Source organism: Cervus canadensis, chromosome 24 (assembly GCF_019320065.1).
Source record: "Cervus canadensis isolate Bull #8, Minnesota chromosome 24, ASM1932006v1, whole genome shotgun sequence".
NCBI lineage: Eukaryota > Metazoa > Chordata > Mammalia > Artiodactyla > Cervidae > Cervus > Cervus canadensis.
In genome coordinates this window covers 9,350,069-9,375,781 of record NC_057409.1, presented here as the reverse complement: position 1 = coordinate 9,375,781, position 25,713 = coordinate 9,350,069, and the positions used below count along the sequence as shown (strand labels likewise).

The window sequence follows — 25,713 nt, the reverse complement described above, 5'->3', positions numbered from 1 at the left end:
GTTAAGTTACTGTTGCTGAGGGAATTGTGACCATGAATTTACTTAAGAGCCTTGTACAACTCAACTGACAAGTTCACCTCCTTGAGAGTGGCAAGGCGGGTATAACTTACGTCTCTTTAAAGAGCAAGATACAGAGGTACCAATAATGAGAGCTCAATTCATAGGTATTTGGCTACAAACATAACTTTCAGCTCTTTACAATGCAACAAGATCAATCAACTCATTCATTTTCTGACCCCACTTTACCTTACTGGAGCTGCATAGAACAGAGCCCTGGCACACTGTCCCCTCCCCAAGACACCCAACCATGTCTACTGGGGGTGAGGAGGCGAGGAGGGAGTGTCTCCAAGCACTTAACTAGGTACACCCTGGTTGCAGAGCAGGCCTGGACCTGACATAAAACTTGAAAACTGAATCTTAAATTGGGGGTGGGTAGCAGATACTAATACCATGGACCTGAATATCAGTAACTTCAAATTACGGAATTCAGAGGTTCTCAAACTTTAGAGTACTTTCAGAATCACCTGGAGGGCTGGTTAAAATGCACACTGCTGGAACCTACTCCCCAAGTCTGATTCTGGAGGTTCGGGGCTGGGCCTAGGATGTGCATTTATAACAGTGTTCAGGTGATGCTGACGTTGCTCGTCCAGGGACCACCACACTGAGAACCACTGACTGAGATGACACCACGGGTCCCTTCTGGTTTTATTATTCTCTAATTAATACATTACTTTAGCCTTAAAAAAAAAAAGGAAAAAAAAACTCAAAAATAAGGGGAGGGGGCACTCAAGTAATTGGTTCTCTGTACGTATCCCCCTTTTATTTTTTGGTAGCATACTACACCTAAGTGTTTTATGATAGAGGAAGTTGAGCTGTCTTGAAGAAAATAGCTAAGATTAAAAAGCCACAGAGACTATTCCTCTAAATATCAACAGAAAAAAAGCAGAAGCAAAGCTCTCTCAAATCTCAGCCTTAAAGGTAACACGGATCATGAGAATACTCTCCAAGTTTCTAAACTATGAGAATCATAGTAAAACCATGTCCCAAATCACTATTACATATCAGTATTATTAAAGTGCTCTTTCCAACAACCATAACTGAACAATTTTGCCCAGTCCAGCCTCGGTATCAGAAGCTCCAACAACATTTCCGATCATAGTTTTGGAGCTACATGCATTCTTTTGGGAAATTCAAATTCAACAACTGCACCAGTGAGTAATAAATATCATGTGATCTTCCCCAGATACACCTGGCAATGGAGCCAGAATACCACCATTCTCTCTTACAAGGACTCTGGGCCTCACACAGCCACATCATGCTGCAGATGACAAGGAGATTCCCATTTTATCCTAGACTGCAGCTGCTTTCCACGTGGCCCCCAGGTGAAGAGACTACATTTGCTGAACAGAGACCAGCCCACTCTGGGTATCTCTGTCAGTCCAGGTCTCCCCAACATACAAGGGGCAGTCACTACCATGGTTACTATGGAGCTTCTAGAGCAGCAGCTATTAACCAGGGCTACAGATCAGAGTTTTCTGTGAAGCTTCACAAATGCCTGGGCCTGTCCCTCGAGATTTCAACTTAGTGGGTCCGGAAAGCCTTGGGCTCCCTCCCCTCGAATCCCCTAAGAACCCTGGATGATTCCAGTATGTGCATATTGGACTGCACATGCACACTGAGATGCATAGCTTGAGTGACCTTAGTCTTAGTTTCTTAACCAGGGATTGGACCCAGGCCACAGCAGTGAAAGCGCCAAGTCCTCATCACTGGACCGCCAGGAAATTCCCCAGTTCTAATGTATATTACTAGCTGAGAACCAGTGATCTAGAGAAACACGCCCAATAAAATGTTCTGTGTTATATAACTATTAAGTACTTCAAATATGCCTAGAGTGACTGAGGAACTGAATTATTTTTATTTACTTTTAATTAAATTCAAATAACCATACGTAGCTGGTGGCTATCATACTGGACTGCAGTCCTAGAACACCACTCACAAATCATCTGCACTTCTCCCTGTTCAACAACAGCTCCAAACTTCCCACCTACTGCATCATGTACTGTATCAAATGAAAAGAACAAAGAACATCGTAAATCGATAGACTTGAGTTCAAAACCTAACTCTATCACTGTTTGACCCTGAACACATCAGTTCTTTATCTAAAATGCACATAACACACTTCACACAGTGCCCGGTACTTAAAACACCCAGTGAATAGCAGCTATTATCAATAATGATAAGTAGTGCTTCTGCCCGGCTCTGAAGTCTGCCCCAGTGTGCTCCGGTTCTTCACATTTTTCAGCCTCATGCCAAACTTTCCACTGTTCAGCTCCATGCAACTGTATCCTGCCCCACCTTCCTGCCCACAATGGCTTCCACCAGCAGAAACTCAACCCTTCAACATGAAGCCACTTCCCAGTTCTTTAGCACATTCTGCTCTTTCACATTTCTAAAGGTCCTGCTGTAAAATCAGTCACAAGCACAAGTTGAGCACTTAGTTGTCCAGCTAACTAACTGCACCTCTCAAGGCTAAGTTCTTGGAAGTCAGAGACCAGGTATTTTATTTCAAAGTCCCCGCCAAGACCCCATCTGCAGAACTAGGGTTCGGGAACTTCAATGTGCCAGGCTGTCTTACTTTAGGAAGCGGTAGCGGATACCATGGATGGAAAGCCTAGATTAAACCATCGAGTCAAAGGACCAGGGGCACTGCTAAACCCTAAACCAGGTTACGACTCTGAGGGCAGAAGAAAATGGGGATGGGACTGAAAAAGCAGAAGGGAGGGTAGAACAAGCAGTCAAAGAATGAGCACATTTCTGAGGAGAATTGTGGGTGCTACCCTATAACCAGAGAGGTCATCAAACTACACAGGCGTCCACAAACACACTGCTTAAAAAACAAAAAGACTAAAGGCAACTTACTTTTTCCTCTCTCATATCAGGGGGACTGCACTCCCAATTAAGGACAGTCACTAATGTAGGGGCTAGTTAATAAAGGGTTCAAGGATTCTTCCATCAAGAAGAAATTCCTTGCAGACCAAAAATAAATGCAAGTTAAAGAAATTCTTGCTCTTAAAAAAAATGAAATGAAGACATTTCCTTTTCCTGGACATGAGATTTCTGACCCCCTCCCTTCAAGAGAATACGCAGCTTAGCAAACTAAAATGTATTCAGTTCAATCAGATTACTTTGGTCTCATGTGAAAGTTCAACATCTGCTCATATTAAGAGGGGAGGTGGGCAGGGACTGAACTCACACTTCTGACATTTAAAACCATTGTGAAAGATTTGTGACTTGCCGTTATAGATGAAATGTCATCTTCCAATCTTCTGTAACAGAGAAGGGGGCCTTAAATCTTCACTAATCAGTTTATTGGAAAGTAGCAATTGTAGACCAGAAAAAAATCCCTACTACATGCAAGACAGAAAAACCAGTATCAGCAGTCTGCAGGCACCCAGGAAGAGGCAGAGGATGGGAAATACCGAAGAGCCAGAGGTTCCACTCTGGGAGAGACGGAGAGGAAATCCTTTCAACGGGAAACCACGGGGGTAGATTACTGTGATTACACTTCAAAAGCAAAGGCTCTGCCACAAAGACACATAATTGAGAGGAAAATGCTGCCCCCTTGGTCAGGGAAGTGGCGGGGGGGGGGGGGGGGGGAGCCCTGCTATATACTCTCCTGCATTCATAAAAATAAAAATAAAACAGAGGAAAAGAGCCATAAGAAAACCCCCATCTCCATTCACCACTTATCTCTTTCCAGATCACTGGACGTGTTACAAACTGCCTGCCAAATGAAATGCATCAAAAGATGCTGTTTAGGGGCATCAAAAGGAAAAGGATGCCTGGCAGGCTGAACCCTTTGAATATATTCAGAACAAACAACTTAGACTCACCACTTGCATAGAGTCCCCCTGCTCTAAGCAAATGGAATTAAAAGCCCCACCAGATCAGAGGGCTAATGGAATCCCTTACAACTTCTTATTGCACCAAGGGAAGCCATAACCACCTAAGGCGTAGCTGAGATATAACACACTTGACTTCCAAATTCTCCAACTTGTGATCACGACTGGTTCAGAAGGCAGTAGAGAGGGCAGGACCAAGGACCCAACTACCAAGCAAAAGATATACAATTCATCAAAACGCACCACACCACATGGCAGGGGCAACAGGAAAGAGAAACTTCTTAATTTTCTTGAAATAAAAGCTCCACTGAGAAAAGCTCCAGGTTTCAGTCCCAATCCAAAGATGCAGAAAGGAAGTGACCAGGCAGCAAACCAAAGGAGCCAGATTTGGTACCCAAGGGCCAGCAAAAACATGATCAGAGAGGGATGGGCCGGGGGCTGCCCCAAATGCGTCCATCAGCAAGCAGAAGTCTTGACTGCCACTCGTCCTGCCACCCTAAATGCCAACTAGTTGGGGCCGGAAGAAACCTAGAATATCATTTCCTACTCCTTGTGCTTTCAAATTTATTCCTGGCCAGATTTGTTGTATGACTTTTAATAATAACAATAAAAAAAAAAGCATCCCTGGCTCTTTAACCGAAAGAACCCCCTAATTGATTCCCACAGTAATTAACCTGCATTTTACCTCAGAGAGCGGTAGTTAAGGAAGTCGGCACTGCTATTTATAACTCATCTCAAATTGAGGGCAGACTGCCTAAAATCTAACACATCCCAGCTGTACTCCTGTTTGAACTGGGGCCAAGGGAATTTTTTAAAGCAATCTTGGCACCGAATGAATGACACCAACAGTACGAGCGCGCGAGCGGTGGTGTTGTGGTGACGTAGCACTGGAGGTGGAATGGGAGGGGGCCAGTGTACTGTGATCCCTCGCGTGCACGCCTGCTGCTCGCCGAGTCCCAGTACAGTAAGCTGGGAACCGCCCACTGAGAGCCAAACACAGGAAAAGGCTTTTCCTGTGGAACGCCTTGAAGTGAGAAACACATGGCTAATCTGCATAAACGCGAAGCCATACCGCCCCTGCCAGGAAGGTTAGTGCTCGTAATCTCTGGCCATGAAGCTGGCTGCCTGGGAGGACTTGGACTGGCGCCTGATAACCCAGAAAGAGCCGAGAGAACAGATGGGTAAGGACCCCGGCAGAAAACAGCCCCAGGTCACGTGACGCGCCACATGGCCCCGCCAGCACAAACTATTGTCTGGCTGCGGAGCTCCCATACAAAGGCACCCGGCCTCAGCTTCCTGTGATTATAGGGACGGGCGGCAGCTGTTGATCCAGTTCCCGTGTGGGACCCTCCCCTACTGAGCTGCATTCCAGGCAGGGACAAGTAAAAAAAGTTAAGGGCTCTCGGCTTCCCCGCAAGCTCCACGTGGTCCCACTCAGATCTAAGGAAGGACAGAGCAGACTTCCATAAACAGACCCGCCCTTTGCACCCCGAGCCACACGAGCTGACCAGCATAAATCACTCTCGTTGTGCTCCCCTCCCCGGCCACACAGACATCTGTATCCTCACCCACTCTTCTCTCACTCCTCCAGCACACTTCAAGGCTTTGAGGACTGGTCTAGGAGCCCAACCCCCATCACAGATAAATTGCCCAGAAACCTGCTTATTTAGTTCCACCCCAGATCCTGTCTCTGACAATAAGGAGATTCCTTCCTTTTCGTTTTGTCTTGCAGTTAAGCAGTCATTTCCCCACCGATAATGTGACCCAAGGCAGTAAGAGATTCTTTACTTCCTATCTGGTCTCACCAGAGGCATTCACTGATGATTTCCTGAATCTAAATTGATAATGAAAACCTCTCATCAAATCTACCCATACCTGACCCAGGAAATCAACCCACTCAGCCTATATGTCTTATCATTCATAACCTGAGAATCACACCCCATTTTTCTACTTCACAAGAGACTGAAAATTCTTTCATTTTAGTTCTAGTTCATTCAAGTTCTCAACAAACTGGTCATACGCCTGTGGTGAAAGAGGAATTACCTACACTAGTTTACAACTACCACTCCAAAGAGACAGTTTAAAAAAAAAAATTCTTTCAAAGTTCTGTATGTGTTCACAAAAATCCAAAGTCAATGAAAAGTTCTACCTACCCCCATTCTGTTTACTGAAGTGATTCCTGAAGATCAGGGCACATTCCTCTTTGCAGCCTTAAGTAAGAGCTCATTTCAAAGACATCGCCTGAAGCATCAACCTCATGGAACCCCTAGGAGGGGCTGCAACCAGAAAACAGACTCAGGACCTTCCAATCCACACTGTCTCGAAAGTGACAGAGAACAAGAAAGGATGCCTGGCTTGTCCAGGCTCAGAGGTATTTAGGCTATTGAGCTCCATCCTTCCAAACCAGAAGATCAGGGGAGAAAAAAAACTCACTAAAGGTAGAAAAAAGAGACCAGAGGGGGAAAGTCATTGAATCTTCAGATTATGAGAGCCAACTGTAATAACCACCTCACAGCTGTCCATCCAAAAGAGGCATATGACAGAAAAACCACAACCAGGTGTCTGATACATCTTTATTTCTTCGTTGGTTTCTGAAAGGGCCTTCAAATAAAGCAGCTAGAGCATCAAAGTAATAAATTCCCCAACAAATGATAAAGTTCTTCTCATTCAGAGCACTTTCATTAGCCACCTTTTACAGAGAAAGTGGTCTTCCAAAAATGATGATCACTTTTTTGAAAGACCAAACTTACCAAACCAAGTTCTCCCAATTTCCAATGAAAGAAAAACCTCTATGAAAGACACACATCTTCTTGAGAAAGGTACTATTAAAACATAGGGATAAAATATATAAAACAGTGAGGCCTCAAGACAAGACTTCCCTGACGGCTCAGTGGTAAAGAATCCACCTCCAATGCAAGAGACACAGGAGTTACGAGTCTGATCCCTGGGTTGGGTTGGGAAGATCCCTGGGAGGAGGAAATGGCAACCCACTCCAGTGTCCTCGCCTGGAAAATCCCATGGACAGAAGAGCCTGGTGGGCTACAATCCATAGGGTCACAAAGAGTCAGACGCGACTGAGCATGTAGGCGCACAAGGCCCCAAGACAGTAACTAAACAAGAATGAAATGGTGAAAAGAGTACACCAGACTGAGAGAACGACTGGGTTTCCATCCCAGCTCTCTGACCAGCTGGGGACACAGGGGCAGGTACTAACCAGGTTGTACCTTAACCTCCTCAACTACATACTAGAATCCTGCCCTCCAGATTCTGAATCAGCAGCTCTGGGATAGGGCCAGGAATCTCCTCAGGCGATTCTCAGGTCCAGTCTGGGAGCATTTGGGCTCCATGGCCTCCCTCCAAATCTCCTCCCATCTCCAGCACAGAGCGACTCGAGAACTCAGATGCACGTTTGGTTTCCTTAACCAAACAATGGTCTGAAGAGGGCAGTGCCCGGCCAATAGAGCAAAACCAGGAATGGAACTCAGATTCCCAAGTAAGCAGCACTCTCAAAGCGAAGATTTCCCCAAATTCTTATACTCAATCCCTGACTGTCTTGTCCACCTAAGCACCTATTACTAATAATTACTATAAGCTTTATTTATTTATCCTGTTCACTGTCTATACCCTAGAGTAGAACATAAGCTCTGGGAAGGAACATAAGACACCTGTATGTAAAACACACTTACCCACTTTAAAAGGAAAAGAAAGGAGACTGTGAAAGAGAAGGTGGGACTCTGTAGGTCCTGGCAATTCCTACCAGCGTTCATGTCGAGAGGAAATGCTTTGGCTAAACATGGTCAGTCCTAAGAGCTCTGCCTCCAACTTCTCTGTCCTTCAGTTTCTACGTCAACAGAATAGAGATGACAGTGGTAGCACCCTCAGGGTTGAATGAAATAAGTTAATACATTAAAACAAAACAACACAAGACACTGTTCTTTAAACCAGCTGGACATGCTCCAGCCTCAGTCTTTGTACTCACTGATCTCTCCACCTGGAATACTCTTTCTCCTTCCAGGTATTACGTGAGCGCTCTCATGTAAAATATCACTTCAAACTGACCTCCCCTGATGCATCTATTTAAAATTTCAATCCAGCACACTTCTCGCAGCTGACCCCTGATTAACTTTGCTCCTGAGCACATATCACTAAGCATACTATATGCTAAAGTTTACTTATTTATCTTGTTTAATGTCTATAACCGAGACTAGTATAAGCTACAAAATAGAATACAAAGCATGTGTCTGTGTTTAAATGATTGCTCTATCCTCCAGAACTTAAAATTAGCTATTATCATCCTACACAAATCCCAAATTTCTAGCAATAAAGCTTAGAAACCAGAATAGTTAAGGTCCGGTCCCACACACTCAAGACCAGAAACCCAAAGTGGTCAACTAGAAGTTAACAAATTACTTCCCTCTCTACACCTTCAACAGGAGAAAAAGCAGAATGGAGCTGAAAGCGGTTTCAAAATACCTACTTAAAAAACAGAAGCACACAAGCCGGACACCAGAGGGTTGGCCAGTCCAGTTCCCAAGCTCCGCCTACTTTCAGTGTGTTCTTCCCAAGGAATTTGCTCAATAGCTCCTTCCAAGAATCCTGACAGTAAAGTCCAGCAGTTTTCAACCAGCTGAGCCCCTGAGAAGTGTTTGGAAACAAATGTATGAAAAGTGGCCTTTTTGGTTATCACAGCGGTTCTGTAGTGTTACTGGCATTTGTTACCTGGGGAGCAGGATGCCAAATGTCCTGCAATGTATCGCCACACAAAGAAGAGCCTCTCAGAAACAATGGACTCTAGCCCATTACAAGCTGAATCTGAGATGGAGAATTTCCTGTAACACTTGACTCGGGAGCAGTGGAGGGAAAGGGAATCAGAACTGACTGGTACCCATCCCAAGTACAAAGTCACCCACTAGCCAAGATAATCATAAATTAAATATTTACTTTATGAAATAGCTGGAAGATAATTTATTGAAGGTGGTACTTTCCCAGTGTGTTAATCACAATTATATAGTTATTTGTGGTTATTTATATATATACATCTTTTCCTACTAGAAAGTACTCCGTGGCATTAGAATCCTGGTGCCTGATACACTGTAGAAGCTCATTAAATATTTGCTGCATTACTGTAAGCAACTGCCGAATGGCAGGTAGATACAGGTTTTTCAAAAAAAGTTTTGCTACAAGACTTCTTACACTGGGCAAGTCCCAACTATCGAATGCTTTAAATTAGACAATATTTCAGTAACAGGACTGGACCATTAAATGAGCTAAAAAAAAGTTCTTATCCTGAAAATTCTTGAGAAATGAAGCATGATCAAAGCCTAAGAAATCTTGATGATATACAAGGAAGACAGATTGGTGTACTGAATCCCTAGTACATGCTTAATAATTAAAAACTTAATGTACAGATCTTGCTACCCGCACTAAGTGTTATGGGTTGACATCAGAAAAAATGTATTTCCTCCTGCAAGCCATCCCTTGGTGCTTCTACTCAGGAAAGGACCTTAGTGTGGATGGACCACAAGCCCAAACAAGAGGAGAAATTTTTTAAGATATTTTCTTCCCTACCTATTTGTCATTCATCATGAATTGATCCGGTACACTTAAGGGATACCTGGAGAAACAAGGGTCACATAACCTTACAGACAGAGCTTTACCCAGGAGAGTAACTATCAACTTTTCAGTAAGGACAACACTTCTAAATCACACCAAGTTCTTTTAACCTGGTTTCTAAAATACTACTCTTTCTTCCATGCATTAAATTGCTCCGCGGGTAACTGCTCAAAAACAAAGAAAAAAGGCAAAAACTGCTCTTAACCAAGAAACTTTAAGGCCTCCTTGCCTTCTCTTTTAAAAAGCTCTCTTCCCCTCTCCCTGGCCCCCATTCCTTTTTGTCTCCAAAGTTGGACTGATCCGGCGTGGGTCATATAAAGAGATCCCAAACTTCTCTGAGTGCACAGTTCTACATTCTGCCAGTTTTTCCTTTACTAAAAAAGGTATCTGCGATACATCACTTAGCTGTAGGAGTGTGACTTACATGCAGTAGGGGACTCTGTTTGTCATCATGCTTTGACTGTCATCAATCCAAACAAGTACTATATTTTCGATAAAGATACTGAGAAAAGGCAGCCATATCACTATTTCATTAATTCCCAGGGCTGCCTTTGACCACTCTCCAAAAATGCCAGCCTTTCCCTTGGTCCCCCTAAGTCCACTGGGGCTATAACAGATACAATAAAACTGGTTAAAGAATGGCTGAAGGAACAGCCAACATTACTAAGATTATGCTGTTGTTTAGTCGCCCAGTCGTGTCCGACACTTTGCAACCCCATGGACTGCAGCACGCCAGTCCCTGTCCCTGTCCCTCACCATCTCCCAAAGTTTGCCCAAGTTCATGTCCATTGCATCAGTGATGCCATCCAGCCATCTCATCCTCTGAGATGCTTCCAAATCAGACTTTTTAAAAAAGGTCATTAGTTCCCCAAATGAAAAGCCATAGAGTCCTTCCTATAGATTCTCCAATTCTCTCTCTTCTGAGCTCCAAATGTACCTGGGTACCAACCTCCTCTACACCACTGTCCACACAAATGTGTACAGAAAAGCCTTGCTTCATCATCATTTATACCAGAAATACATGAGAACAGACCAAAGATACCAGCTGTCTTTCTTGCTATCTCTGGCCAGTATAATCAAATTGGGATGGATATTTGGCATGCTAAGCTATGGAAATCTAGCTAATATTTATCCGTACCCCCACCCCCTAGTCTGTTTTGGCTCACAGACTCTTTTGAGACTGTCTTATTCAAGGCACACCGAATTTCCCTTTGGTAAATGTGTCTGGGTGGGTGAACACAGCTATCTCAATCTCATTTTATTTTAACCCAAAATACCATAATGAGACCACATATTGGTCACTTGAGGTTTTATGTAGGGGTTTTAAAGAAGCCAATTCAAAGCTGCACTGGGAAAGCAGAAGACTGAAATCACAGACTAGAAAGAAAAACAAGAATGCTACAAATCTGTCCTAGACCAACAGAACCCCCAAAACAGACTAAGGAGGGCTGAGAAACAATCTCCAGACCAAAGGAAATAAAGTGGGAAAGGAGAAGAGGCAGAGATCACCTAGGGAACTCTGGTTTATTACTTAATTAGACAAAGGCACGTCCTGCCTCTAGTTAGCCAGGCCATTCCAACAGGGGTGAGCAGATACCAGGAATCTTCACTGAAACGATGTTGACCTGAAAGTGGTATAAATTGCCTCTCCAGTTCTTTTAAGACGTTTTACCAGCTCTGATGTGTTAAAGTTACTGATGTCTCCATGTGCTCTGCATTCTACTAACAGAGTTAGACACCAAAGGAGAGAATGAAAAAGCAAGAACAGAGAGAAAATAAAGCTAAATGGCAGAGGGATGACAGTGAATCTAGAACACAGAAACACACACAGAGCACATGACTCCCTACCAGAGTATTCATCTGTCCATACAAATATCAACTCACAGATCAAACTGCCAACATACTGCCTCCTGGAAGCCTCTGCCTTCATCGCAGCCCGGTCACAGCGATCCCAGTTTCCCTACTCAGGCAGGAGGGACAAGCGGTCTGGTACAGGAAACTTATTTTTAATGGGAAGGATTCAGAAACCACATAAGGTTTTCAGAAAGCCCACATGAACTAGAACACTGGTTCTCCACTTGGTCTTTCCATTACTAATGTTTATTGTCTGACCATTTCTGTCACCTCCATTTCTGTGCCAACCACAATCCTTAAGACATACAACAAGGGACAGGTCTTGGCTCAAATGTCCATTACTCAAAGAGACCTCATCCACTTCAGAGACGGGGTAACTTGTCAGGAGTCTTCTTAGAGGGTTTATTTACTAGGACTTCACGACAAGTGACACAAGGAAAGGAAAAACAACAAAATGCAAGATGGCTACTGGGGCAATGGGGCGGGGATGAGAGACAGAGGGACGTTATTAAGAACGATCTACTCAGAGACCACCAGATTCTCAGATCAGCTGGCCATCAACAAGCTGAAAGGATATCACAGCATTTAATTAAGGCTCCCATACTAGCCTCTGAGTAGCATTTTAAGAATCAGTTTTCAGGCAATTTCCTTAACTGGTCATACTTGGAGACCATCATAGGTCACCATCCTAAAATGAGCTTTTCCACCTTCATCAAACAACCAGACCACAGGTTCAGATTATCCTCATGCTATGCCACCAAAGAGTTAGAAGAGAAAGAAATGGAAGGCAAGGAGTCTCCAGGTCCTATAAACAGAGTTTGTCATTATTGCATAGTAGAAAATATACTATGTATATCAAAAGTATTTTCTTTAAAAAGAAGTATTTCCTTTCTTCTCCCCCAACTCCAAGCACTTTTAAACTTTTCTCTAACCAGTAACATACTTTGAACATAATGTGAGGGCAGTTACATCTGAAACATTTTAGCCTTTGGTGCAATCTGGAAGAAGCCCCTCAGGTAATTCAGATATACTCTGTAGCCTAGATGAGCATAAATCCAGTAGTTCTCAAGCTTCAGTGTGCACTGCAGTGGCCTGAAGGTCTTATTGAAACACACTGCCACAGCTTCAGATTCAGCAGGTCTGGATGAGTCTTTGCACTTCTAAACAGGACCCAGGTAGTGCTGGGTGATGACGAATGGTTAGGGATGACACTGAGAACCACTGCACTAAATGCACCTCTCAAACTAGAGCAGATGCTTAACAAAATCTGTTGGGGTTTTGTTGTTTTAGCATTGATACAACTCAGATGTAGCTAAATACTACGGGACAGCTTTGAATTCAGCAAAGACTAACGCTGTGTTTAAGCACTCAATTCTATCCCTTTCTCAAGCAGAGGCCTCTACCAACTAGGAGTTGGGTTTGAATTTCAGTTGATAAAAAATAACACTTTCATATGTTATTTAACATTGACTACAGTTGCAAGGTAGGTAGTTTTCCTCCTTACACAGTTGAGGATACAGATTCAGAGAAGTTAAGTGACTTGCGTAAAGTCACACAGCCTAAGGTAACTTTAAACCTCAATTTCAGAACTGACTCTAACATGAAACTGTGTGAGGCACTTAACCTTTATGCGTTCACTCTCTTGAAGTGGAAAATTAAGACAAAAATCTTCATCTCTCCAGTGAGTGCTCCAACTTCTAGAAAGTAAAATCACTCGGCAAATATGTTCATAATGCAAGTTTTGTTCACTTAGATCAAAGTGAAGGGTTCTATCTTTGAGTCTGAATCCTACCTCCACCCCCACTGTCAAAGAGAACAGGGCCTCAGGACCAAATGCTGCCAATTCTTACCACTGGTATCATACAGCCATTCATCAGAAACCTAAATAAAAATCTAAATGGAAGAGATGGATGGGACAGAAATCTTGGCATAATGTCAACTGTAACTAAAGGCTTTTCAGTCTTTCACCCCATTTAAGAGTTCTAGACTACTGCAAAAATAATGTTCCAACAAGCTCCAGTGCTTGAATAATTTATTTTGGATAAGCAAACTTAGTATTTTATAATGTTAGATAGCTCTGGAGAATCAGACAAACCTAGATTCAAATCTACCTTTTACTAGTTTTTTTGCCCTAGGGCAAATTTCTCATTCTTACTCTACTTTCTTGCCTGTAAAGTGGGAGGAGTTAACACTAGAACCCGCCTCTCAGGGTTTTGAAGATTAAATGCAGAAATTCATGGAGAGACACAAGCATAGCTCTTGGCACATAGTAAGTACTCAAATACACAGTAATTGTCATTAATGGTCACCTCTGACATGCCATCAGTTGAAAACAGGGACCTCAGTGAGGTCCCTGGCCTATCCCTGGCCCAGGACAAAGTTGTGGACACATTACCTATAGAACTGATCCCCAAATCTTTTATAATATCTTTGGCAGCCCAGATTCCTAAACAAATAAAAAAGTTAGAAGTCTAGAAACAAAAGGCAGGCTAATGCTAATGAAACTCCATCAGTTTGTGGCCAGAACAGAATCCTGTCCAAAATGCAAGAGAGAATGCCATCTGTACTCACCAGAGAAGATGTAGTAACAAACAGGAACCTATTTCCAGCATTTCTGCTCAGGTGACTTCTTTAAGAACAGCAGAAAGCAGTAATAAGGTCTACCCAAGAGACAGGGGAAATCACTGGGCAAGAAGAGCCCAAAGACATATCTGTTTCCTCTAAAAGGAAGCACCCAGCACGCTGTAGCCTTTAATCCTCTACCACGTGGCTGAACTCACACTCTTCTTAAAGTCAAAGTACACCAGGCACCAGTCAGTTGAGAATAAACAGCTGGATCCAGATGCACTCATGCAAGTTGTGACCTCAAGGAAAACAGGAGGCAAAATAAAAAACACTCAGCACACAGCAAATGGGTTTTCAAATGACTGGTATCACACCAGTCCCTGATCTCCCCTGCTGCTGTCATGCTGGTGCTAGATCTCGAAGGGGGAGTTCCTTTTAACAGAGATGTCTATAAACAAGCAAGCTGAAAGCTAACAAGTTGAAGAGGGAAACGCATACAAAATTCTTGGCTGCTGGTGATGAGCCACAAAAAAATCATGAATGCGCCAGTGCCAAGGGAAGAGGAAGTCTAATATCTAACACTGCAGACTTGGGAACCCAGAAGCTATGAAGCCATAAGGAAGCCCAAATGCAAAAAAGGGGGGAAAAAAGCACATGGCACATTTCCTCTTCATATCCAAGCAGCAACTCTGGGCCTGAAGAGCACATAGCCCAGCGCCCAAAAGCCCCTTAGTATTTCATATCAACATTCACTTCCTGGAGGGCGACAGAAACCTGTCCCGGATTACTGAGTGATTTCTAACATGTACCATAACCAACACTAAGTCAACATTTCAGGGATCAAATTTCCTACTCGGCTGCATGTTGGAATGCATTCTTGGCATCAGACTTCTTCCCACTGCAGTCCACCCTTAGAAAATGCAGATGCCACTGGGAAATAAAGATTCAACCTGTCCCAAGACCATCTTCTAGTATGCACAAATGACTAACAAAAATAAACAAAAGTTCACTCAGGTGTCCCTTCAAATTCAATAAAACTAATGGCATCCACTTAAACAGGGAGAAGAGTGAGTTCAGGGAAGAATACTCATGACAGTTAAGTCAACATTCACCCAAACTTGGATTCTTCTAAAACCTAGATTGACTGAGGAGTTCATCTCAGCCCCTATAAACCTGCTGCTGAACCACTGTGCCCACTTCCGAGTGGCTGGAAACTCACTTTTGCAAAATGCCAGAATGGCCCGGAAAAGGTGGTGCGAGAGATATTTCCAAACTAGAATCTGTATTCAAAACTCCATACACCTTTACACGGGAACGGCGTAACCCACCCTCCTCCTCTAGGTGGAGGGCACTGGACCCTCCAAGCGCCTTTATCTGTTAAGCATCACTTAGAGCCCTTTGAGAAGTGCCCCAAACTGCTTGTGATCCAATCACACAGGGACCAGCAGGTAAAGAGAAACCAAAATCACTACATTAAAGAGGCTCCTATAAGGAATACGCATGTGTTTGCAGCTTTTAGGAGCTTCTTGGCCACAGTCAGTCTAGTCAAAAACAATATTAAAGGCCATTTCTGTGAACAGATGGGCAAACTGCATATGCCCAACATCCCGCAATATAAGGTCTGATCCAAACAACTCAGCTTGATCATGGCTCCCAAATCTTCAGAAACAGCAGCAGTCTAAGATCCAGACAGGTACCTCAGGGCTTCTGTTTTAAGAAAGGTCAGTTAACTCTGCCAAAAAAGAAAAAACTCAGGCTCTCTAACCAAAGTTGAACCACTGACACTGAAGCGTCCAGGGCACACAACTCTGAAGGTGACACAACCTTCCAAACCCAAAATTACTACAAAAGAGGCCCTGAACTGGCCAAGAACTTGGCAGGTTGTACTAAAGGCCCCACGTAACCACAGGAACCACTAAGACCCTGAAACCACTCTCTTTCATGGAATTGGTTACAGTCCAAATTCCCAAAGTCACCAGAATGAGACAACTACAGGTCTGGGGATGGATGTGTAATTTGGATTCTGCAAAGCCCGTGAAACCCAGAGTAGCACTATGAAAAAGCAAATTAGTAACTTTCCCTTTTGGACATTTAACTTCACAAATCACTGCCTCTGAAAAGTTGTCCCAGGTTTACCCTGCCCAAATCTGACCACTCCTTATTCCCAGATCCCTTCAGGCCATACATACACTTAGCTTGGTCCACGTCCATTTATAAAACCTGGCTCTGCAAGTTTTCCAAATGTGTGCACATAAGCATGCTTCCCAAGAAAACTAAATTCCTCTGAAGCAGATATTACCTCTATCTCTCAAGTCCCTCCCTAGTATCTAGTAGGTATGTTCACACAGAGCTACTTCCCACTCTCATCTGAAACTCCGGCTCTCAGCAACAAACCTGAAGTTCCAATACCCTCCCTACCACCATACTGGGAAAGGCCTGGATAATCAATGTCAGTGTCAACCCAAGTTTTTGTATCTTGTTTTAAAACAAGCTGATAGTCTTTGGTAAGTGAGCTGAACCTAACTAAAAATTATGGTCAGAGCCATAATTACATTCATACTCCCCACTATCGATACTATGCTGAGTCAAAAAGGCACTTCCAGGAATCTGGTCTAAAAAACAGTTCTTGCGAAGAAAACTGGTGTCAAGAGTTAGTGGATTATGTTTGAAAAGGGACTTTGAGAAAGTAAATCCAGTCATCTCACAAGACCACCAAGGGAGAGTACGATCAGAAGACAGTTCAAACAATTCTAAAATACCTCCTCCTCCATAAAAAGGATGTTTCACTAAAAGAACCCAGAAACGTGTTTAATCCTAAAACGGCAATTTTAAAAACAAAAACTGAATCTACCCACATAACCCTTCAGGCAGGATTTGGTGAGTCCCCAAACACTGTACTGAAACCTTGGGTATTAATTTTCATATAAAAACAAGCGATGCACAGGAGTCCAGTAAAAACTACATAAATAAAACCAGCCCTTGGAGTGGGCTTATAATCCTGAGAGCCAAAGCACAATAGAGGCTTGGGACAGACAACACTGAAGTTGTAGTATCTTTTTTTCTCTTTATAGTATTCTAAAAACGCAAACCCCAACCCTAAAAACATCTCACCAAACTACAAAACCTTTCTGAAAGAATAAGGCTTTAAATTTAAAACTCACAGTCTCATAAACAAAGCGTTAGAAGCACACTTAATTCACTGACTGAAACTTAGGTCCTTCTTTCCAAACTTCTGTTTATTTTCACTCTGAAACTGCAATCGATTTTAAACAGGGTTCCACGTGTCCTGAACTTAGCACGGAGCCAGGACAAGGAAGGCTTCTCTTCCATGGCATCATCTTTTCACTTCAAATTCTTCTAGATGATCTCTTATCTCCACGCTCCCTGCCCTCACCTCCACCCCCACCCCCCACCCCCCACATCACTCTCTCTTCCCTATCCCCAGGTCTTTTTCTTCAATGTTATTTTATTCCACCACGTGAAAAGAAACTAGCATTATCTTTGCTTGAAAACTGTTTATTAATTTGCCTGTCAAACATTCTATAGAGCCGTTTACATCTTACTACAGAAACCTCCTGGGTACATATTGACAGCTCAGCAAGTATTTACACAAAGCTCTGAAACATTTGGTTCCTTCAGAGAGAAGAAGCTGCTGTGTCAAGCAGAGAATTCTCAAACACCTTTCCCTCATTCATAAAGGGAAGCTTCCTTCTAGCACCCCTCCAAGATGCCTAAATTACACTTCTTAACCACTAAACCAAGAAGAGAAAGACTGGAAATTCAGGGGCACTGGAGAACACCTGAAAGAACAGCATATGCAGGACCAATTGCAAACCATACCACATAGTTTAACAACAACAACAAAACCAGGGGTATGAGAAAAAGCAATACACCTACGAAGTTGACCCTGAAACACTTAAGCTTTTCCTGTTCCTGTCTCAGGAACTTTTACTCCTCTCTCAGCAAAACTTACAGGGCAAGTTCAGGCACTCAGATTACAACCAACTGCCCAAACCAGACCTAGACCTGCCCAAACACCCGAAGAAGCTGGAGAGCTTAATGCTACCTCTCCCCACCTTCCTACCCTGCCCCGGAAAAGAAACGGTGTTAACATTCAATTTATGAACATCCACTCCTCACCCCTTCCCTAATCTACCTCTAAAATCCTCTCATGGAGATTCTGAAAGAACTATTTTTCAAGTCTTGCTTTAATGAAGTCTGCCTAATTTTTTCAATTACTACTTAGTGTTTTAATATCACAAGCCAGGTAGAATGACTAATAACAAACAGATTAACAGTCTCAAAGCAAAGGAGTCTGACAGGGCCTTTTCTTCGAAGGGCCACAGACACAGTGGTACCCAACTATTTAGAGCTTGATTTTGTAAATCCTGAAGAGAAAACAGCCTCGAGTTCCATGAGCCCAGGGGAAGAAAGATGGTCTCCAGATCCCTATCAAAAAAGGTACAGGGAGAGGCTGCCCTCCTAACAAGCCAGGTATGGAAGCACAGACAGATCCGTAGCATCAGAGAGGAAGGTCATGCAGTCTGGAGGGAGAGAAAATGAAACAGAGAAGGCAAATGCCCTGCCCAAAGTCACACAGCTTAATCCAGAGCTGCATATGGAGCCAAAGCTCCTCTTCCCGAGTCCTCTGCTCATGACCCCTCACTACTGCACCACACGCAATTCGATGTACAACGGTAATGATAATGACCAATCTAACCAGGGAAAAACTCAAGAGATAAAAAGCAAAGGGAATTTAGGACTCCATATCAGAAATCGAGGTATCACTCCAGCTCACTGGCAGAAAAGAACTGTTCAGTGCCAATTTATTCTGAATACCGTATTTGCATGCTTCAGATCCTTCTAGAATTTTGGGATTTGTAGCCAATCAATACAACTTTTTGAGGGACGGGGATGGGAAAAGCCCCTGACCAGTACTTTGTTAGCTGATTCCCACATTTCAAAAAAGGTTCACTAACTTTGTAAAAGGCCTGCTAGAGACATCACACCCTACAGGAGTTAATCTAACATATGAATGTTTAATGCAATCCAGGACATCTTGTTACAGCAGGTGCCACTTGTCATGGTAACTCTGTGTCACACACAAAGGAAGGAACCTTAAAAAGTCCCCACAGGGCCCAATACAAAGAAGCCAGCCTTGGTCCTGACAGCTTTCTCTCTTCTCTCACCATCAACCCCACTTCATCACCCCCAGTTCTCTCGTGGAGAGCAGAGACACATGCCCCTACAACTAAGTGCTGTCTCAATGTGGTTACCCTGATCCCTCCTACTTGAGAGAGCTCCAAGAGTCCTGTGTTTCAGCCAGCCCAGAATTTCTGCCAGTAGGCATTCCCATAATAAGCCTAGGATTCCTGTGTTTGTTTCCCAGGAGTCGGAAGTATCATTTGATATTTCCATAGCAGGAACTAACAGCCAAGCTTCCACAATCAAATTCACTTTGATCCTGGATTACATATTCTATTGGATTTTTTTTTTACTTTGATGAGCTGGTACTACTCTCAAGGTACTATAGCTAAAAGCATCCCAAGTAAAAAGCTTTAAGTGATGTTCAGTCACATAGGTGACTGAAAAGTATTTCATTACTAGCAGGATACAACTCTTTGAGATACAATTTTACTTATGGAAGGGCATAAAGGAAAAGTTGGTTTGCTGGGATCTTTCCAGCTCCTGTAAAAAAGACATAGCCACAATATGCACACTTATCTTTCTTTCATAAAGGCAGAGTCAAAGGAGAGCATTACTATCTTAGATGTGTTAATCAAGTATCTACAAAACACTGTTAATTCAAGAATGAGGGAAAGAAAAGAACAGAGCAATATCTTATTAATTAAGAATGTTAAGAATAGGCCATCATGGTCTGACAAGAAATTTATCCTTAAGTAGCAAAAAGGAATTCAGTACGAAATCTATCCACCTACAACCTTCATCTAGATGACATATCTGAAGCAATCTACAAAACTGGAAGTTGCACCGTCTCTCCTAAGAGTGAATGCTCTCCAGCCCATGGCTGTGGGTCTCAGGGGAATAGGCAAATGAACTGAAATCCAACAGGAATCTATGTTGTGTGAAGTGCTAAGCCTGGTAATGTTAAAAGGGAGTCAGAAAATTTGCCCAAAGGCAGCATAGACAAGCTTCTAAACAAGGACTGTATCTACTTTCCCACCTTTTACCCAGCATAGAACATAGTACCAAGTACATAGAGAATGCTCAAATATTTGTTTAATGACTGAAAAGCAGAAAATGCTATACAGTAAACATTAATTAAAAAAAAAAATTGCCTGAATATCCCCAAACTTAAAGAATTCAAGGTGATTTTTGTTTTTAAATGAGCCTTGACTTACCCCAAATTTTTCCTCCAATGGTTTAAGAAAGGCAAATTTCTCAGCCCTCTTTCCCCCTCCACCACAAATAAACGGGGAATGAGGGGAAAGAGATATAAACTATAGAATGATCCAGAGACAAGAGGATGTTCTAAAACAAAATTTATCCTCCAAACACTAGGAATCCAATTTAAAATTCCCCTATTTCTTGCCCAGATATAGGACATCATGGAAGACATGGAGTCAAGGCACAGACCTCTAAACCTGCTATCTGATACAACTACTTTTAAAAATCCCAGCTCCAAGTAACAGTGGAAAAGCAGTTCTAGGATGGGGAGGGAATATATATATATATATAATTATGCCACTTAAGTGAACAAAATGTGAACAAGATCTCACAGGACAAAGGTATAACTGGGTACTGCTGAGAGAGGGGCAGACATGAAAAAGGATCGAGCCTTTTTCCCTTGCTTTGAAAAGATAAGATGACTCCATAGAATATCCAATATTCCTGACCAAAGCATTGAAGACAGAACATGATGAAAGAAGAAGAGTAAAATAAAGCAGAATGCACAGAAACATACCTAAAAGTTGTAATTTCTAAGCAAATCTTAAGTATCACTGCAGGTCATATTTTTATTATCTTGGAAGACAGAAATAAATGGAACTTAAAATGCAAAGGAAAAAAAAAACTGACCTGTATTTCAAAGCTGTAAAATGATGACAAAAGAGAAAACTGGGTTTTTTTTTTTTTTTCCAGGAATAAATGATAAATTTCACCAAACCAAGCCTTTAAGAAACAGTCCCTCTCAAGATCATGAAAGATGTCCTTCCCTTTAAATTGAGCTGCTCTCCCAAAGTTTAATTAACAAAAGAAAGTGTTAACAAGATTCAACATGTAAACAAAGAATGTCGCCAGCCTTCCTTAGAACACTTAAATGTGAAATTCTCAGAAAGCCTCCAGTTCTCAAAGTTTTCTCTTACCCCCTCTGATAAAGATCCCACATTTGCCACTCAATAAAAAGCTCAGTAAAATAATTTCAATTCTGCAAAGCGAACAGGGTCAAAATTACTCAAGACAAACGCATCTTCAGAGCCATCAAAGAAGTCATTTATACCATCAGGAAAGTCACAAAACCAAAACAAACAGCAAACCCATTGTAGAGAAAAACTCAGCTACTGTTCGGATAACACAGAATCTATTTCAGGCTGCATAAAACATAACAAGCAAAATAAATCCAAGGTACAAGCAAAATGCCACTGCCTCCTCTTTTGTTCCGGGCACAATGTAACAAGGGCAGCCTGTCTGGGGCTCTGCTCCTGCTGATACAGTATTGCTGCTTAAACCTCCCTTCTCAAGGTCACAGCCAATTTCAACTCTGGAATAAAAGGCAGATAGTGGCAGCGATGGTTTGGGTTATCACTGGCAGAAAAGCAGAGTGTAAAAGTTTATGAGCTCATCAGGATTGTTGTACCATTACATCAGAGGCAATTATAAATGGCCAAGAGCAGGAGATGGGGAGCCAATCAGATCACAGATAGGATGTCAACCTAAGACCAACTGTCTCCTGGCTTTGACAGAAGGATTTTACCTCCATAATTCAAATCCCAAACCAAAGCAATCTGCACTTACTACTCCAATCACTCAGCTGTTTACCAGCACTTCCAGGGAGAAGCCCAGGCCACTGGGCCGACGGAGACTAAGACAGGAGACGACCCGGGCTGCCCAGGGTGAACCGAAGCCGGCCTCTAGCTGCTCCCAAGCAGGCCCCTGCCCTCCCTCGAGGTCCCCCCGAGCCCGAGGGGCCCCCTCCTTGAAAGCACAGATGGGGACCGGCCTAGAGGAAGGTAGGGAGGGCAGAGAGGAGCGGCAGGTGAGCAAAGAACTGTTCACTCAACTCCCGACCTCCGAGCGCTGCCTACACCCCTAACCTGAGCCCCCAACACCCCCTCACCCCGGACCGGGCCCTTTTCCCGCACACCCGGCTCCGCACCCCTCTGAAGACCCCCCGGAGCTGGAAGGGACCAGGGGAGGAGGAGGAGGGGAGCAGACACCTCAGGGAAAGCCCCACACAAAGCCTGAAGGAGGGAAAGAGAGGAAGGCAGACAGGCAGCCATTTTAAGAGAGAAAGAGCGAGACAATGGCAGCTCCCCAGCAGTGGGGGCCCCAGACTGGGGGTAGCCCACGGCCGTGGCCCGCTCCCCGCCGCCGCCACCCACTCCCAGGACCCCCCACCCCCACCCCACTCGCCACAGCTCCCCCCCCACCCCACTCAGCCGTGTTACCTGCGGGGTCCGGGCGAGCGGCTGCCCCCCGCCGCCGCTGCTCCCAGGGCTCATGGGCGCGTGGTGGCTCCTTTGTTGGGCCCCTCCCGAGGCGGCCGCGGCCGCCGCCGCCGCAGCAGCAGCAGCCCCCCAGCACTGCGAGGCCATGTCCGCCGGGCCCTTGCCGGCGCCCCCGTCCTGGGGCCCGCCGCCGTAGTCGCCCCCGGGGTAGCCCTGGTAGCCCCGGGCCGAGCTGGGCGACGTGAGCAGTTGGTTGAGGGTGGGGGTGGCGGTGGGCTGGGGGGTTCCCCCTGCGGCCGCTGAGGGGCCGCCTCCCCCCATGGCCCCGAAGCGCTGCTGAGCGAAGGACGAAGACGACGAGGAGGCGGAGGCGCTGGAGGAGGGAGGCGGCTTGGAGCCGGCGGCCGCCGCCGCCGCCGCGCCGGAGCCCGGAGTGCCACCTCTCGGGGAGCTCAGCGCGTAGGCCTGGGGGGGCGGGGGGTAGGCGCTGCGGTTGGGGTAGTAGGAGTTGTACTGGTGGTTGGGGAAGCCGTGGTCGTGCGAGTTCTGCTGGGGCCCCGCGTAGGGCTCCAGGCCCCCGCCGCCGCCGCCGCTCTGCAGCGCTGCCAGGCCAGGGCTTTGTTGTCCGCCATGTTGTTGGTGGAAGACGGCGGCCGCGGCGGCGGCGACGGCAGACGGGCTCCGGCCGTAGGGTTGCCCGAAGCCGTAGGCTGGGGGCGGCAAGGCGGCCGCGGCTGAGTGAGGAGGCGCCCCCACCCCGTCGCTGCTGCCGCCGCCACCGCCGCCGGGCGGCTCCGTGAGGTTATTGTTCAGGGCGGGCCTAGGGCCCGCGTTCCCGTTCGAGTTCTTCAGGTCCGGCTCCGCGCCGGGCCCGCCGGCTCCGCCGCCGCCGCCACCCCCATTGCTCTCGGCCCCGTCCTGCAGCTCCTTTCCCAGTGGCTGCGGCGGCCCCACGGCGGGGCCCTCGCTTTCCTGCCCGGCGGCTGCCTTCATTTCCCCGCGCTCCGCCGCGACCGCCGCCGCCGCCTCGCCCCCCGCCTCCTCCCGCTGCTGCTGCTGCTGCTGCTCCGCTTTCTTCAGCTCCGAGGGCGGCGGCGGCGGGTTGCCCAGGCTGCTGGCGGCGGCGGGGGCGACCTGCGCGGCCATGATCCCCGCTGTCTCGTCCGCGGAGAGACCCGGCCCTGTCCTCGTCTTCTCTCACCCCCCTCCCACCCCACCCCGCCCCGGGGCCGAGTCCCCCCGGGCTTCCCTCCCCACCCGCCCGGGCGGGCCTCGCGGGGCTCCGCGGCTTTTGCGCTGCGCTCGCTCGCTCGCTCGCTCCTCTCCCCCCCGCCCCGCCGGCTCAGGCTCCGGGCTGGCGGCGGCGGCGGAGGAGGAGGAGGCGGCGGCGGCGGCCGAGGCGCCGGCGGCTCAGCTGCTCCCGGCTCTGTAAGCTCGGGACCCGGCTCTCCCGGCTCATTCCCCCCCAAGCCCTTGCCTGGGAATGAGGGGGGCGGTGGAGGCTCCGCTCCCCAGGGCCTGGCCCCGCTGTGACTCTCCGCTTTCTGCTGCCGGAGAAAGGAGGGAGGGAGGGAGGGGAGGGAGGGAGGCGAGGGGGAGGGGGCGGGGAGGGAGGGAGGGAGCGGGGGGAGGGGGACCCGGGACGGGCGGGCTGGAGGGCGCGCGGCAGCAGCCCGGGCGCCGGCAGGCAGAGTCGGAGCGTGGGCCGGGCCGGGCGCCCTGCCTCCCCTCCCCGGCCGCGGCGCCGGGCCGAGGCTGCTGCGCGGCGGCGGGCGGGCAAGCGGGCGGGCGGCCGGACTGAGCGGCTAGAGCGCCCCACTCTCCTCCGAGTCCCCCTCACTCCGACACGAGGCTCAGCACTGCCATTTTACCCAGCGCCGTCGCGGCCGCCTGGCAAACCCGGAACGGAGCGCGGAGCGGGGCGCAGGCCGTGGAACGGACTCGCTCCCTTCCCCTCACAAAGGAGGAGGGGAGAGAACCAGCCGCGGCGGCGGCGGCGGTGGCGGCGGCAGGCGCTCTGCCGCTCTTGCTCGGCAGCGCCGCCGCCGAAGGCTTCGGGGAAAACCCGGCCCGGAGCTCGCGCCTCTCCGGAGCCTGCGTGCCGCCTCCCTCCTGGCCTCCCTATCCAGGTCGGTCCCCTCCGCGCCGCGGGCAGCGTGAACTTTACTCGCGGCTGCAAAATTGGCCTGAGCCCGAGACCGCGGCCGCCTCGGCCCAGGCCTGACCCCCCCTGGCAGCGGGCCTGGTCTCTTGGCCGCTACTTAGCATCTCCGCGGCACTTTTCCTCCTTCAAAGCGTTTTGCAGACCTGCTCCAAAGACCCAGCTGAACTTTACGTTGTATCCTCTTTGCAAGCTACATGGAATGACAGATCATTGTTTCAGACTGTCCGTTTTCCCACTCTCTGCCCTCATTAGCCGGTCCTCACAGGCCCTAGGGGCATGAAGTCCCTGATCCCCATTTTACAGAGTCATAAGACAGCGTAGGGGACGGGACTATCACTTAGCCAGTGGAGGGTGACTTTAAAAAGTAGTAGAGTACCCAATGCTGCCGCTGTCTACTTAGCATTAGAAATAATGGTAATGTCAAGTGGTGCCATATACAACAGTGGGATCAGAACATCAGAATGGGTCTTAGATCAAAACTGGTTATCTCAACTGATATGGTCACCCCTGAAGATATTTTGGGGACATATGACAGCCTTCTTGCAGGAAGACACAAGCCCCACCTTTGCCCACAATGACCAAGGGCCCCAGTCTCCAAAGACAGTACCTGTAAGACTGTAACAGAACACAGAAGAGACTCCAGGGACTGGTGGAACCTGAGTGTTCAAAGGAACCACTGCCGAACAGGGATGACCAAATAGAGGGAACCATTTTCTCCTTAAAAAGAGAAAAGGTGCAGTCTAACACCTCACTCAGAAAATAGATGCAACCTAAATTTGTTTTTCTATCCTTCATTGTAAGGAATCATTAAATTTTACTGTTACATTCTAAGAGATGCTGAGTGAACTGGAGGTATACACAGAAAATTCTAGATTCACAGGCTCCACCACATCTCAGCAGCAGCCTTGTCCTCCTCTGACTGACTTAGAATACTCTGACATGACAGGCTACACAGGCCAGAGGGGATACCAGCTCCTCACCAAGCCCA

At 46.4% G+C, this 25,713-nt stretch overlaps 1 protein-coding gene across 6 annotated transcripts in view; it reads right to left on the bottom strand.

Moving 5' to 3' along the window:
• ARID1A (AT-rich interaction domain 1A) overlaps positions 1 to 23,722 on the bottom strand; it is a 68,743-nt gene extending 45,021 nt beyond the window's left edge. For 5 of the 6 annotated variants that reach the window (XM_043444614.1, XM_043444617.1, XM_043444616.1 and 2 more), the window contains exon 1: positions 22,562 to 23,722. In XM_043444614.1, the coding sequence (XP_043300549.1) occupies positions 22,562 to 23,707 (1,146 nt within the window). In that variant the 5' untranslated portion in view covers positions 23,708 to 23,722. The remainder of the gene's footprint in view (positions 1 to 22,561) is intronic. The other variant, XM_043444615.1, reaches the window with a different exon arrangement.
• Positions 23,723 to 25,713: the final 1,991 nt, after the last annotated feature.